This window comes from Polypterus senegalus, chromosome 5 (assembly GCF_016835505.1).
Source record: "Polypterus senegalus isolate Bchr_013 chromosome 5, ASM1683550v1, whole genome shotgun sequence".
NCBI lineage: Eukaryota > Metazoa > Chordata > Cladistia > Polypteriformes > Polypteridae > Polypterus > Polypterus senegalus.
Genome location: NC_053158.1, coordinates 132,078,145 through 132,095,422, shown reverse-complemented (window position 1 = coordinate 132,095,422; position 17,278 = coordinate 132,078,145). Strand labels below are relative to the sequence as shown.

General features: G+C 35.0%; 1 protein-coding gene across 2 annotated transcripts in view; it reads left to right on the top strand.

The window, feature by feature from the left end:
* Positions 1-17,278, top strand: part of LOC120529507 (coagulation factor XIII A chain-like) — a 255,609-nt gene that overhangs the window by 48,949 nt on the left and 189,382 nt on the right. The window contains exons 1-2 of one of the 2 annotated variants that reach the window (XM_039753363.1): positions 10,928-11,181; positions 14,194-14,445. In XM_039753363.1, the coding sequence (XP_039609297.1) occupies positions 14,235-14,445 (211 nt within the window). In that variant the 5' untranslated portion in view covers positions 10,928-11,181; positions 14,194-14,234. Of the gene's footprint in view, positions 1-10,927; positions 11,182-14,193; positions 14,446-17,278 lie in introns of those variants that run through there. The other variant, XM_039753362.1, reaches the window with a different exon arrangement.

The following is a 17,278-nucleotide window of genomic DNA, read 5'->3' as shown; positions in this document are numbered from 1 at the left end:
TTCTATTGGCCTCCACGAAATGGTGAAAAATTACACATTTTTATGGACACCCTGAAATAGAACAGCTTACGTTAATTCAGACTTTTTCATTATTACTGAAGTTTCAGTAATGAATACTGCCGTAATAAAGTGGAAAAGGAAAATAACTGAAAAATCTTATTAACATAATTATACTTAATTGAAAATATTGGTTTTCTGGAATAGAAACCTTTCAACCAATCCATCCTTTTCGTTTGCAAGGTTGGGCATCCAGGCGTTAGGCAAAAGAGCTCCAGACACGGGAATTCAGGGGAACAATAACAGTTTCTATAAGTTGACAGATAATAATCTTACTGTTAAAAGTTGATCAATTTTTCATAAAACTAAATACAAACAAATTACCTGCCTATACATAATTTACCCTTTCATCCAATGAAGTTAATGATAGAATAGTGCCTGCATAACCAGGGAAACAAACTCACTTAGTCATGCTAAACACAAATGCTATTTTGTGCTTAATTTATTTGATGTAAACATTTTTTTTAAGAAAGATAACAGTCTTGGATATTTTTCTAACATAACAGAATCAAAGAATGCCATTTTATTAGGTTTTTTTTTTGTCTGTTTTTTACCCCCAAAACATGGTTTTCTTCGGCAACAACTGATTTGGATTATATTGAGACACGACTGAGTGCCTCATTAAATTAATTTCTTGAATGTTTCTTATTTCACTGCAGTTTTAGGCAGCCTGGTCTTTAAAGTGTGCCTCCCACAATATGAAGAGAATGCCTTTAGTGCTCCTGCTTGGAAGGTTGGGTGTATTTCATTTTGTTTGCTCCTCCCGGCTGGTTCCCATGGGTGTATAGTGGTATGGCCAGAGAGGAAGACACAGGCAATGCTCTTCTATTTATTAAATGCTTAGTTCATTACTCTTTTAAGCAGATTCCTCATTGAACTCCCATTTCAATTAGACAAAGCTAGGTATTTATCAAGAAAGTTTTAATTATTAATTTCTTGGCCAGTCCATTGCAAAATACTCTGTCAGTAGCTTTTTGCACAGTACAGAACAAACTCTTCTCATGATGTAGCAGTCAAAAATAAAATCTCAAAGTTTGGCTAATATTGCTTTTAATGTTTAATTTATGATCATGTTTAATACATTTACAAAACCACAAGAAAGTTCAAAACTAGGAAATTCTATTAAGGCCATGTTATCTTAACAGAAAGAACACCAGGCTCAGTGGTCAAGACATCAGCCTGGTGAAAAGACAGTAAACATTAATACTAAATGCTGAAAAAGTGCAAACTGCAACCATAATCAACTCCACGTAATTACCTAATAATAACATTGTCATATAATTTTTTAACCCGCTTAATGCAAACCAGGGTCCTAGCAGTGCTTGAGCCTACCTCAGCTAGGATAGGGTGCAAAGCAGGAACAAAACCTGAACAGGGCACCAGTCCATCACAGAGTGAAAGCTTGCTATTCATTTGCGTTGGGGATGGCAAGCACTCTGTGAAACAATTTAGACTGGGCATTCAAATAAAGGTGTGAATGAAGCACTAATAAAAAAAGTTATAGAAATGTCAGTGAACATAAACCCCTCGTGCTGACCCATGTTAAAAGGATTTCCATTTCACAAAAGTGGCAGCTAATCTTCTCATCCCATATTACATTTCAATTGCTTCTCTCCTTCTTACCAGGTCAAAGTCTTCTTTCCTGTCACATGAGCTTAAACCTTCTGCCTCCCATTTGAAATTTGGAATATTCTCAACATAGGATGACTAATCATACAAAAGATCTGGTTCATTTTCGAAATCAGAGGTCACCTCCTTCAAAACTCTTAAGCAGTATGAAACATGGCCTCCTTTTCATATATGGGTGCATTGTATGACCTGACACTTAACCATTTCATGTAAAGGGCAAAGAAGCACAGGACTTCTTCTGGGCTTTTAGTACTCCCATAGCACTCCCTTTGTGTACTGTCTGGCTGTCTATTAGAGAGAAAGCAGTCTCCAAATTGCAGTCCCTCATCTAATGAGTAATTATGATGGTCCCTGGTTCTTTAATTCTCTATTCAGCCCCACAACACACACACATATTTCCAGTTACAATAACCCATCTCTCTCTAACCTGATCCTGATTCATAACTTTTGCTGAACTGGGTTTTTTCTTCCTATGTGGGACCACAAATCTTTGCATTCATATTTACCTACTGGACAAACATCTATGCATTCATAATAGTTTATACTAAGAAATGGAAATATCTACTGTACATAACATATCAGAAGATTAGAAGATCCAACTTTTAATGAATTAATGATTTATTACCTTTTAGAAATTTATTAATAATTATATTTTTGCAGTTCATTGATTATATTTCGAAAGCATGGTAACAGAATGAGCAATATAATCATTACTTATTAATTTCAGAACTTTGCTGAGAAAGAAATATGTGCTGAAAAGAATGAATCCCAAGAAAATATGCTGGTATGTTCAGGAACATGAAGTGGAAATCTCAACTAAGCACAACCTAGTTTCACTTATTTGAGCCTTCTGGCTTTATATCTTGTCTGTGTTAATAACAAAGTCACACTGCAGATACTTATTCAGAATGGCATAGAATGAGTACCAGCTATCAATTGTGATTTTACAAAGATATACCGTTGTCGCCAGCCTCCAAGTAATAACACAAGATAAACAATAATGAAGAGAGACTGTCATTTTGATAAATCTCAGGTCACTGTACTTATTTGTAACAATTTGGAGATGATATTAAAAGTCAACATTTGATAGTTATTTATTTGCAAAGAGTATGTCAAAATTATTATTCATTTTTAAATTTATGGCTTATTTAAAAGGTGAAGGACATGTTGCTCTAGCGCCTGTGCTATTGTCTCACAGTTCCAGAAAGCTGGGTTCAAATCCTAGAGTTTTTACTCTGCATATTTAAGTTTTTCTTCATATCCAAAAGATCAGAAAAATACTTTGATTGGTGACTAGAAACTGGGGTGGTATGAGTGAGTGTATGCACCCTACAATTGACTGGCAACCTACCCTGGGCTGTCTTCAGTCATGCACTTCATGTTGTCAGGACATCCTGGTGTTCTTACAAAGACCTGAGTAGATTCAGGAAAAGAATGAAACAGGTTTATTAAACTGCCCCAAAACAATGAAATAATTACATTTTGCAGCAAATCAAAAAGGTTAAAACACTGTTTTTGTTTTTTTTGTTTTTAAAGAAAATATCTCCCATTATATGTCATACTATTGATATGCCAAATAAAACTTCATAATTATGTTGACTCCGTCTGTTACTAAGGACAATAGCAATGAAATTACCTGGTATAACAGACCATACCAAAATGCATACAACCACTGGTGAGCATACAATAATTTTTAAGTTTATCCTGGTGAAAACAATAGTCACTTTGGTCAACAATCCAATAGATAATTATTTTTAACAGGGAATAAAAAAATATTTTTATAGATATTATTCACATTGTGCAAAAAATGTGGAAACCTTATGGTAATTAATAGAGCAACCAAATTATAGTTTGATTTATTTTTGTGTTTAAAACACCAGGAATAGAAAGAAGCCGACAATGTGCTCCAGAATCCCATTTTCAAATTCTAATTCACTGTCTATTCATTGTTATACATTCTGCTTTACTCTCTTAAAGATGTGCAGGCAATTTGTTTGCCAACTGTAAGTTAACCACCTATGAGTGGGACTACCTGTATGCCCTGCAATAAACTAATGCCCAGACCCAGTTATAGTTCCTTTCGTGTGGCTAATCCTATTGCATAGGCTTCAGCTGCCTACAAAATGTTTTTGGACTAAGATGGTCTTGTAAATGAATGAATGAATAAATGCATGCATGACCATATTTGCAAAAAAAAAAAAAAAAAAAAAGAGGCATACTGGTTAGCTTTGCTGTGGAGTACTTGGGTTTACCTTTCAGAGTGGAGATTGTCTGTGTGACCTTATTTATGCAGGTGTTTTATGAAATATAAATATGACAGTTTTTAATTTATTTTAATATCTGCATAATGCAAAATAGCTGATGATCTATTATGGAATTTATCATTGCAAATTCATTTTAAAGTACATTTGGTTTAAATGCATCTACAAATATAAATTTGAAGAGCTTTTGTAAAATGTATAGAGACTGGAAAGATAAACAAAAATATAATAGATATCAAAAGCGTGAATAACTAACTTCCATCTTTGTTAAATTTCAAGAAAAAGCAATTCAGCATGAAAAAGACAGATCTTCAAGGCAGTAAATAGAAAATCAATACTACCCCAGATTTTAGTCATTATCACTGGTATGTTTTCACCTTCAGGCAGTTTAGAAATGTTTATTTTGAAGATCTGTAAGTAGAAAGTCTGGTTCTTGACTTTGTACTTCACATAAATAGTACAAATAACTGAAAAAATGTATCATTAGTTAAGGTGACAGGCTTGTCTGTTATTGCAAATTCAAGTCAGGCACCAAGGATGGTGAAGTGGTGCTGGCTCTTATAGTTTCAACTTCTACTTTGTTACCATGTTATTGTGTATGTATCAGTGCCTTACAATGTAACAATATTAGATTAAAATAGATTAGATAAACTTTACCATTTATTATTAATCCTATGGGGAAATTTAAGTGCATACAGCAACAGAAACAAAAAAAAAAACAAGAATACAGACTAACAGGAAAAACAATACATCCAATCAATCAATCAATCAATAAACAAACATAATGAGTACATTGGGTGGAAGCATTGAATTGATGGATAGCAGAGGGCAGAAAAGACCCCCAGAGTTGCTTCTTAGCACACCATGGTGGAATGAGCCTGTGGCTAAAAGTGCTCAAAGAGAACACCTCCTGCAGGGAATGGAGGCGATTTTTCATTATTGGATCCAATTTTGCCATCATCCTCTTTTCCACAACAGCTTCCAGTGTGTTCTGGGTCCACCCTGTGATAAAGCAGGCATTCCTGATAATTGTGCAATTTTTGTGTTCAGGTTTCTTCCCCATTAAACTGCAGCGTAGCACACCAATATGGCTTCTACGGACTGGTAAAACATTTCCAGCAGCTTGCTACATACATCAAAAGACAGGGTCTCCTTAGCAAGTACAGTCTACTCTGGCCCTTCTTGTATAGTGCCACAATGTTTTCAAACCAGTCCAATTTGTTATTTATGTGACCCCCCAGGTACTTGTAGCTGTACACCACTTCCATGTCCTATCCCAGAATGATGACAGGTCTCATGGGCTTTTTGGCACTTTTGAGATCCATCACCTGGTTGTTTGTCTTGCAGATGTCAAGCTGCAAGTTGTTGTCCCTGCACCACAAAACGAAGTCCTCCATGACTTTCATGTACTCTGACTCTCCATTCTTAATGCTTTTCAGGCATCTGAAAATTTAAGTATTGTAGATAGTAAGTGCTGATATTGTGCTGACATATAGAACAGGAAGGGAGACAGGCCAGTTCCCTGAGGTGCTTCAGTATTAGACACCACCATTTCTGACACACAGTCCCTCAGTCTCACAATCTGCTGTCTGTTGATCAAGGTAGTCCATGATCCAGGAGATTGTGGAACCATCAAGATTCAAAGCACTTTGACCTTTTTTCCCCAGTTGATGAGGAGTAATGGTGTTTAAAGCACTTGAAAATCAAAGAACATTATCCTTACTGTGATACCAGCTTTGACAAAATAGGAATAGGCTCTGATGAGATGTAGATACCTCCATACCTATACAGTATGTGCCTGATAGGCAAACTGCAGAGGATCCAGATGTTCAGAAACTGGGGGCTGTAGCTGTTTTAGGACCAGCCTTTCAAAGGTCTTCATGATGAATGAAGTAACATCAAGTGACCTGAAGTCCTTGGAATCACTGGAATGCACTTTCTTTGGCACTGGGACCACAAAAGATGTTTTCCACAGCTAGGGTCAATGTTTTTAAAGGCATCCTTCAGAAAGGCATGCATGTGCTTTAATTGTAATGTATTTGGGATTGCACTATTTTTCATACACAAAAATGGCAAGTCTGCCATTCTTCTTGCCACTTTCCCTCCTGCTTCTGTCCACCTGTACAATTTAAGTCCATCCAATTCAAACGTGGAGTCCGTAGTTTCAGCTCTAAGACATGTCTCAGTAAACCAAAGGAGACTGCTGAGTTTGTATTCCTTTTGGCTCCTGATCAGCACTGATCAGCTTATTCATTTTATTTACCAGTGATCTTACATTTCCCATGATAATTGAAGGCAGATAAGGTCTGTTCTGTCTCCTTTTTTTGCAAAGTCGGGTGCCTGACCTCCCGCGTTTACACTATAACTCGGCTGACAGCCTGGCGATTAGATCTGATGCTCTAGTAGACAAAGTGTGCAGACTTAGCAGTCACTGTCACATGTAAGTGAGTGTGAGAATTTAACATGATTTAGACCAAAGAAAAAGTTAAAGGTTATTTCCACAAAAAATGTAAATGAGGGATAGCTAGATACATAATCATTTAGTAGTGAGCCTTCATCAAATGTGTGCTAAGCTGTACACTCAAACAACTTTATTACTTTACCCCCTAAAGTAACTAGCACCCCGAAGCCATCTTCAGGTCATTGGGACCTTTAGGAACATTAAAATCTTTGTAGATAAATTGTGTAATTTTGATGGTCCTCTACACCCTCAAGGATTAATGGTCAAATATGTCAAAAAATATATATTTTAATGTATGCAACACCTAAGTAACAACACAAGGTACAATATAATCAAACAAAATGATGTAAAGCTCTAACTTTCCCACAGGGTCTACTTTAAAAGCAGTGAAAGCCCCATTTGTAAGAAGGAATGGTTCACCCACTTACATACTCACTATTCCTAAAATGATCAAAGCACATGCTTCTGTTATTCTGCTTCAGTCTCTTTGTCATAACACTGGCCACCTCCTAACACCAGTAATTGTGATAGGGCAAATCACAAATACAATTTTGCTATTTATTAATTTTTTTAATTTGATATACTTTGTTACTCCCAGAGGGGAAACTGTCCTATCGCATGACTTTTGGGGGTCAGAACACAGGGTCAGCCATTGTACTGTGCATAAATGCATTTAAATGCATCATCCAAGCTACACTCTTAACAAAAATGATACCAAAGCAGTTCTTTGCTACTGCAGGTAATAATTTCTGGTTTCCAAAAGAATAATCAAGATGAAGTATCCAGAAAGAAGTTTTTATTTAGATCTGTAACAGGCTCCATAAAAAACCGTGAGTAGATAATAACAGACTTGTGAAACCACAATGGGTTGATAGTTTTAAAAGGACTCTTGCTGCATATACTAACACAGGCTAAGTTCATGAATTCCTGATCTGTTGGCTTCAAGCTAAATAGCCTACTAGATATCAGATATTTTTATTTAGTCCACATATTAGGAACCTTTTCAAAGCCAAAAGAAATAATTTAATAAGCAAAAAAAACCTTCTAAGGATAAAATGCTTCTTTGTCAAGTTCTGTTAGGAACCACACAACCTAGTAAAGTAACATTAAGGAAGCATTATTTTTAAAAGTGTATGCAACACTGAAATATTGTAACTGGCTAGGATGAATAGCTTAGCAAAAAATAGATACATCATCCTAAAATACAGGCTTTATAGGTAAAAGTAGTGAGGCAAAGGGGCCAATGCATGAGGCTTTAAGCCATATGACTGCCAGTTCTAACACTACAAGCTGGCTCATTATATGACGCTGTGCAAGACACTCATGTTGTGAGTAGTCTTTAATATAAAAACCTGACAAATGTACAAGACTTATGATAATGATAACAAATCTAGAAAAACTTTTTGGGTTATCCCAGAGAAACTATGAATCTTAAATACTGGCTGTTAATTCTGTATAACCATTACACACTGGACTAACACGGCCTTCAAATACATAATGGATGGCATGACATAAATAACAATGAACCTTCCAGTGTTTTGGAGAGGGAGATGGATTAGGTTTCTTGATATAATTCACTTAAGCCTGAAAATTAAAATCAGATTACAGCAATAACAATTTCAGTTTATTGGTTTTCTCACTGTGTTTCTTGACATTTCTCAATACACTTACACTATATATAATACTGCTTGTGTCATAGCTTGAGCAAAAATATACTCATATGTGTACAAATATGCTACTAGTTTCTCATTGTTGGCCATATTTTCTTATTGTTACATTTTCTTGAGAGAACATGAAGTGTTCCTGCATAACCCAAGGATTTGTGAGATAATTTGGAAGAATTAGAATGTTTTTGTTATAATTAGAATGTGAAGATTTGTTTCCTAATTTGAATTTATATAACTTGGTGGCATAGTGCAACATGGAAAAGAGTTTAAGCCTTGGGTACTCCCTGCATGTTCTGAACGTATGTTTCCTCAAGGAACTCCCACCATCCAAAGACATGCAGGATAGGAGGACTGATACTAAATTTGGGTGTTGATGTGTGTGTTTCACCATTGTACTCTGTTCAGGGATTGTTTCTGCATTGTGCAAGATGCTAGCTGGGATAGGCTCCCACTTTCCTCAATCCCTACTATGAAAAAAGCAGGCTTAGAAAATGAACAGATGTTTTATTACATAGTTGATAGCTTTTTTTGAGTTTACTTGTAGAAATAGAAAATCTTTTCTCCTTCTCAATCTGAATACATTTACATACATCCAACAAGACATTCTTTCCTGTAAATGAAATTTCATTTATATGTCTAAACTAGCTATGTTGCCTAGCTATGCTCAGGAAATTTTGAAGGACAATGGGCCTAACTTATAGTGCCATCAGTTAATCAGATACTAGCTAAGTACTTGTATTTTTTTTACCCAGGGCTAATATTATTGATAGGCAGTGAGGTGCAGTGGTTAAGGCTTTGGCCGTAGAACTCCAAACCCCCTGGCTGTGGGTTAAAATCCTACTACTGGGATACTGGGATACTGGAATACTGGGACCATGAGCAGGTCACTTCACCTGCCTTTCCTCTGATTGGAAAAGCAAAAGAAATGTTGTAAGCTGGTGTGAATAAAGGTGTCAGACAAATGAGAAATACTGTTGGCTCACTTCAGCTGCTTACTCTTATACACGATTGCACATAAGTAAAACTTTAGATCATTTTCTGCTTTACCTAGTTCCTTGGCTTTTGTTAATGGTCATTGAAAAACACAATTTTAGAAGAAAATGTATTGTTGAACCACTGAAATGGTTTATCAGTAAGAATGTGAAATTTGAGTACAGTATATGTTATTTTTATTATTAGATGTTTATGATTTTCACTTGTTTATGTCATGCCCTATGGTTGCTGGAATAGACACCAGCAACTGTGACCATGGTCTGGATTAAGCAGGTTAGAAAATGGCACAACATGACTTGTTTACATTATTGACTCAAATATTTCTTCATCATCTATATTTTCAAATATATATTATTTTTTGCCGTAGCCAAAGGCAAAATGCTAACTCTGAATGGTGTTTTACTTTAGCTTATTACAAACAGCAATGACAGTTACTGGCTACACATGCATGCGACCCATGCAAAGAATTGAATATTTTTACTTTTAGGGTTGTTTTGCCTAGTCCATTAAGTGGAAGAAAATAACTTCCAGTTCTATGTTATGGAGGCTTCTTAAACAGTTATGGATACCCTATTTCCCAGCTTGTGTTGGTTTTGAGGATGCCACTGCATGCCCTATTTCTCTGTCACTACCTTTTTGCTTCTAGTGAAGCAACACCACCTTTCACAGCCACAACATCCTACAGTCTCACTGTCGCTTTATAGTGTGATTGCTAACCATTGAGCTTTGTTGAAATTTCTCCTTTAATTTCATACTTGACTTTAAACTCTAAACATGACCATATTTCTTTCTTCCTGTACATGGACACTGCTTCATTCTTAAGTCAACCATTCACCTATTGGCTAGTGCTACTCTTTGCATGCCTGTCAGTTACTTCTGCTACATACTTCATTTGTAAAAAGTCTCCTATCAGCACAGCACAGAGCAACTGTGTTAGTATATTATTAATAAATCTCAACAAACAAAACAATTATTGACAAAAAATGGGTCAGCTAATTTTCTTTTTTCTATATTTCAACCAAAGCAATTAAAGTATTTTTAAGATGTTGTGGATGTATTATTGTGCTATTACCCTTGAATTACCTTTGTTTTCTTGTAGGATCTAGATGTGTTTTCCATGGATAAGTGAACTCATCCGCTTCTTTACCAGACTGGCCTACTCCTGCACCTTAAGATTAAGACACACATGCATAAATAAACAAATACACACAGACCCTAACCACATACTGTAAGTGTTGTATGAATGGCAAATGCATAGCCCATCACTTCCTACCACTTTACAAGACTTATAATTATTACAAACAACATACAATGTCTTAGATATATCTCAAACCAAAATATTACTTTCTTCTCCAGAAATATATTTAAACATACAAAGGCTCAACATCCTTGGCTACTTGCCATTTACCAACCAATGATGTCTTACTTTTACAAGTACTGTTCCTTCTGTTGGATGCAGCTCCCCTCCATTGCCTGATAAAACACACAGGACAGAGTGTATGTCAACCTCCTATTGCTCTGGGTGGTCTTAATATTTACTTTATTACTTCAATCACTCTAAGATATAATGACAAAGTATAGAAGTTTAAAAGCAACATGGTATTTATTAAAAAATAATATCACTAGTACAAGGAAGTATAAAAGAAAATATAGATAGCAAAGTCTGTATGTATATATATATATATATATATATATATATATATATATATATATATATATATATATATATATATATATATATATATATATATATATATATATATAACCTTTAGAAAAACCCTATGAAGAATGTCAAGGATTGCAAGTTGTCCTGGGGTGGCATTTGATTTAGCGATCAGTGTTATTCGTAAGATGTTGACGCAGATGTTCAGATGAAATGATCACACATGTCTTGGTCTTCTCTTCTGATATTGCCTTTGCCCTCTCCTGTCCTTTTTGTCTTTACTGTTTCTGGCCCATTGGACAAGCCATATTTTTATGTGAAAATTCCATGTGGGGCTTCGAGACGTGATATTACACACATTTGATTGACTGGCTGCCCACACGATGGATGACTTTGCTCAAAGTTTGTGATCTTTTTTCAATACCTCTGCGGTCCTCCCTTTACCAAGAGGTAAACTAATTTGATAATTCCTAGTCCTACTTTGCATTTCCTGCTGTTCTATTTTGTTTATACAGATGTTTTAAGATGATAGGTTACTGGTACAATTTAGGAGGAGAAGATGATTTGATGTGAATTGCAAGTGTTAAGTTCATCTTGTTTATTGGAGCAAAAAATAAAATATAAGCATCTACAATTTAAAATTGAAGATACGTCATTCTGGGATACTGCCGTGGTATTTAGTTTTTCTATTTTATGTTTTTTGTTTGTTTGTTTTACCCTTAAATAGTGATATGTGGAAATGTCCTTTTGTAGTGGATACCTACTCACCTAGATGTACAATCCTGCCTAATTTTAGCATTATAACTAAATGGTAAACAGTGATTTTGTTGGTGAGTGACCGAGCTTTGCATTATATATATATATGGATTTATTATATTTTCAGTGAAACATATCCATGCATTTGCAAATGTATTTGTTTAATGCAAGATTAATGTATGTCATGTGAGCTTACCTGCCTCAAAGGAACATATTATTCAAACTTTAATGATGGAGTGGAGAAAATTTGACCCTGGTCATTTGTATAGCATAAAACCCATGTTTTAACTTAAAAAAAAAAAAAAAAACTTGAATATTTACCTAATTATGTTTCCCTTGGGATAGACAAATTGTACCAATGAAAAACTGTCAGGGGTGGTCAGTTAAACCATTCAGAAAATCTCTTACAAAACTATAGTATGTGGCTGCTAATCCAAAGTGTACTGGGCTCTTGATAAAGTACACCAATAATCACATTTTCTTTTAATCACCTTGGGTGTCATTACAGCTTCTGTGCTGCATGCTGCAAATTGCTAACAGAATTCTAGTGGCAATGATTGGGCATTCCCATGCAGTGCCTTAAAGCACCTTAATGGAATTAAACATGCTTCCTTCCAGACTGTTTTCCTGTATTTAAGTATTCCAGAGAATTAACTGTGCTGGTGACTTTCATGTTTCCATATTATTGTGCAAAGGAATACTCCATCTACGATTGTGCATTTCCAACACTCTGCCTCTCATCCTGTCCCATGCTGCTAATACCTTTTGCCTTTTGTCATATTGGACAACCCTGTTTATGCGCAAGAATAATTCTGATGCATTCGAGATAATTAGTCAAACTTTTCAATACAGATTATGGCTAGATCACCTATTTTCTATTCATTTATTTTAGCTCTTACCACCAAGGGATCAACATTAAACTGTGTAGGTCATCTCAGTTATCATTCAATTACCATTAATAGTTGCTTAATCATCTTGGTGCATCTTTATTACCTTGACTGAAGAATTTCTTTTTAAATTCTGGTGGAATACATGCCCTTGAAACGTGAAGGGTAGACTTATGACAGACATCATATTGTAAGCAAGGATTACATCTTATTGTAATAAGGATTGAACCTGCACAGTCAAGTCACCAGTTTTAAATGAACTCTTATGCTATTAAGGTAACCCTTATAAGTGTATACCATTTTTCCATATATACAATATAAATGTTGATTTATTGTAACACTAAAATAACCCATGACAATGTGAATCCTGGCCTACTCACTGTCACTTTGGATTTCTCCCATTTTCCATTATGAGTTTTGATTTTTTTTCTCCAAATACTCCTGCTTTCGTTCTGTGTCCCAAAGATTCTTGTCAGGCTGGTTGGAGACTCTAAGTTGACCTTATATGAGTGAGTGGAAGTTTACATGAAACTGTCTTGCATCGGATGTTTCCAGGGTGGCTTTGGCCAATGTGACCTTGAACTGAATTGAAATGGTTTGGGAATAAACTAATATCAAAAAGATACATTATATACTGTATTTAAAGGTAAATGTCTTTTGACTTACATTAAATACTATATTTGAATGTAACTTTTGTTTGCCGTTTCATTTTTTTTGTAGTCTTATTATCTCATTGGGTATTCTGAGAGAGCCTATATTGGCAGCAGCAGAGACAGGGCAGGAATTTACTGTTACAGAGATGCCCATTGTACATTCAAACACACACGCCATCGCAATCTGGCATCATCAATCAACCCTGCAGCATGTTGTTATAATGAGATAGATACAAGAGTTCTTTCAGGACATGCTTGCAGAAGTTTCTGTAATGCAATATGTTAGTGAATTCACTGCAATACCATGCCTCTTCAACAATTTTGAACAGTGCTGAAGAACTAGTACTACAATATTGTGTCAGAACAGTACATTTGTCAATATAATGCTAGATGAATTTTCAGTAAAATAAAGTCTGCCTATAATGAGAGATTTTTTGTAAAGAATAAATAACTTGAAGAACCATATGCATATCCCAGTTTTTACGGAGTGTAGTACAAGTGAAAAAGCAATCTGAATGGCAGGTAATTTTGATTTCAGAGACCTGATACAATGAAAACAAATATGCTGCTCATAGCTCATCTTAACATGCATCACTTCTACATGCTGAGGTTATTAAATTGAACGCCGTAATGTCTTATTTCATACTTACATAGCTATTTCATTTGAGTGCAGTGGCAGTCTTTAGATCCTTAAATTAGATACGACTCAAGCCAAGGTGGTAATGCTGGCATTTGTCCAAGCAAATTCCTCAATGAATATGACGTGCAATGTCAAAGAGAGAATTAAAACCATATTTTTATTTTATAGCTCTTCTTCTAACAACAGGCTTCCACTTACAATCAATCTATGTTCTGCAGCATTATTTAATAGTATTATTTTTCTTTGTTGTTCTTAATGCTTATATTTCTTTATAATTTTTTTGTTGGTGTATTGTTATAGTGGTGCACTGGTGACTTTAATTTGCTCTTAAACTGTAAACATCAGTACATTTCAATGACTGTTGATTGATCTTATTTATGCACATTATTTACCTCTGTCCATATCTGCTTACTACCCTGTACCTTATATAGGCCCTTCATTACCCAGTTTTGAGAATGTTATTTCTTTTTGTACTTCATAATGACCATGTATAAGAATCTATAATTCTAAACTTTGTGCTCATCAGGTCGCTATCCTCAAGTGAGCAAAGGAACTTATATTCCTATAATGCCAGAACAAGAACAAGAACAAGGAAAATGGAGAAGTACATTGCTTAAAAACGAAAATAATTCAGTCACCTTATCTCTGTGCCCAAATGCTGACTGCATTGTTGGAAAGTTTCGAATGTACGTAGCAGTTATGACGCCATATGGTATACGGAGAACACCCAGAGCACCTGAAAGAGATGTCTACATCATTTTCAATCCTTGGGCAGAAGGTAATAGTTTTTGATTCTTTTTATCTATTTTACTCATGATAACTATTACGATTCTGACAAACTACTAAATGTTTTGGATAATTTTCTTTAAATATTCATTATCAAGCAAAGTATAGTAGGAAGATAGGCTGCTACTTCATTTTATCTGTCTATACTGCAGCATATTTATAAGAAAGAGTGCTCCATATCACTAATTGTAGAAAATCTACCTACCAATTAAGCAAAAATAAAGAAAAATATTAATAATAAAATGGAAGAATCCATTATATTGGTTCACTGTCTAAAAACCATGGAAATGAGTGTGATCATTTTAAATCCAGAAATGTTAAAGATAGGAAGTATGGTTACAGAATTATTAGGGCCACAGCCTCACAGATCATTCATCTTGGTTTTAAATCCTGCACCCAGTTATTGTTTATTTGGTCCTGGCACATTTTCTTTGAGACTACATGGATTATTGCCAGGTACTCCAGTTTTCTTTCCACGTGGTAGGTTGACTGGTGATTTCAAATTAGCCTTGAGGGAATGTGTTTGAATGGTCACTGGGATGGGGTGACACATTATTGTCCAAAGCTGGTGCCTAAAAATATCCAGGAACATGGGTTAGATTCTTGTTTTTATTTCTATCTCCACTGTATTCTTGCCATGCTCTTTTAAATTCTCTCCTCCTACATCCAAACAATGTACATATAAAACTCTATATATGCTGAAGTAAGTAAGTATAATCATGGGATAAGAACCATCACCCCACAACTATTTAATGGGATAAAAAGCAAAAGGAATGGTTAAGCTACAGAAATCACAATTTAAGACAACTACCTGTAGGCCGATACTGCTAATGACATGATGGTGTTATCCAATGCTGCTGCAACCTACATCCAATTAATGGAATAAACAAGTTAAAAAATGTAGTTATTAAACTAAAAATTGAATATCTACAGTGAGGTCCTTAAAGGTATTACTTTCAAACACATTGTATGGCAGATGTACATAATTCTTAAACAAAGATTAGTAGCATAAATATGACCACAGTACTGCTGATTTTATAATGGTACTCAAAAAGAATGTAATAAACAGTTTATATGTAGAACAAGACCAAAATATGCAAAATAAAATAACTTGTAGCTGCAGTATACATCTCTCTTGCATACTGTCCAACTCTGGGTGTCCAGACATGTTAAAAATGATCAGCCATAGCCATATCAGATAAGTGAGGTAAATATTCTACAACCTTAATTAATAAATCTGCTACATCTGACTCATCAGTTTAACCTGCCTGTTTTCCAGTTGTCAAAAATATATGTACAATCTGTTGTAACTTACTGAGTTTGCAAAACACATTGAGATGGTGATTCATGTTAAAAAAGCACCATAGCAAAGTAAGAAGTGTTTGTCATTGCTCTTAGTTCAAGGTTATTGTCATGTGTTTATACTCGATAGTATACATAGTACAATTAATGGATACAATATCAACAAAGACACATTTGAAAGAAACTCTCCTTGAATCTACTTGTGCAGTCGGTGCCGTTGGACTCTACTGTGCATACACAGAAGTTAGTGAGAAGAAAATGGAGAAATGCAATCTTTTCTAAGACATCTGAGGAGCTAAAGGCACTAGTGAGCATTTTTGTCAAGAGCTGAAAAGTTTTGTGCCAACTTTACTGATAGTCACTCCAAGAAATTTCAAGTACTCACTGTCTCAACAGCATCTTGTAGGGTGAAAATGCCAGAATAATAGTTTTAACACAAGATCCAATTGAGCTATATTTTTCTTTACTTTGTTTTATCTGAACTGCTTAAATTGCTTAAATAAGGAACTAGAAAATTACTTTAACACAAGGCCAGTAAGCTTGAAAAACATCAATTATTGTCATTATGGTACTACTTGCATCATTTAAAGATGAGATAGAGAAGGGTAAAGGAACTTGTAACAGTGCTACATGTTCATCTAATAAATAATCATGGGTTCATAACCTTTTTTTCCTAAGGCAACCTTTAAGGCATTTGTGCCATCAGTGCTGCACCCTACTGGTAATGTAAGGGCATATGTTGGGAAGTGGGCTGATTTCATCTTGGTGATTTAACTTCAATCTTGGTGTTTTTTATGCCAATCAATCATTATTTTATACAGCAGAGAATCTTCCCAGCTGAACAAGCTATCTTTTATTGTAGAAAACTTAGTTCAAAAGGTTACTTTTGATTTTTATTTTATTATTATTATTTTTTTTTTTTAACATAGAGACTCTGAAAAAGAAGGTAACCTATACAAGCAAAGGAGCTACAAAACTATGAATTCAGTAACTACTAATTCAGAAAACTAATGCAGCAAAAAAAAAGACTAAATTCCTAATTAAGAGACACGATGTAACCAAAATTGAAAAAATAGTTATATAATGTTGTGACTTGTGAAACTAATTATGTTTAGCATACATGCACACAGCTGAAGCAAGGACAATTCTTTCAGGCACGGACCTTAAGTGATTAGAACAGATACGTTGTTCACAAAAGAGAATATGCTATATTGGGGTCTTAGAAGAGCACAGTCTTTATAGCATATCCAAAAAGCTTAATTGGTAGTTACCCATACCTGGTATTTAATCACAAATAGCTTACTGAATATGTTAATAGTGTGAGTATTTAAAGCTTGTCAAGATGCCTCAAGCCTTGGACCCAACTACACAAATGTATTCTTTGTAGAGTCAATGTGAATGCCTCCTGTGCTCTACCAAAACATGGAATCACAATCATCAACAACACCATGAAAGCACCGAATGACCCCTGCACTGTTTCAATATATATTCAGGTTCAGACTATGAGCTGCATTTCTAAAAAG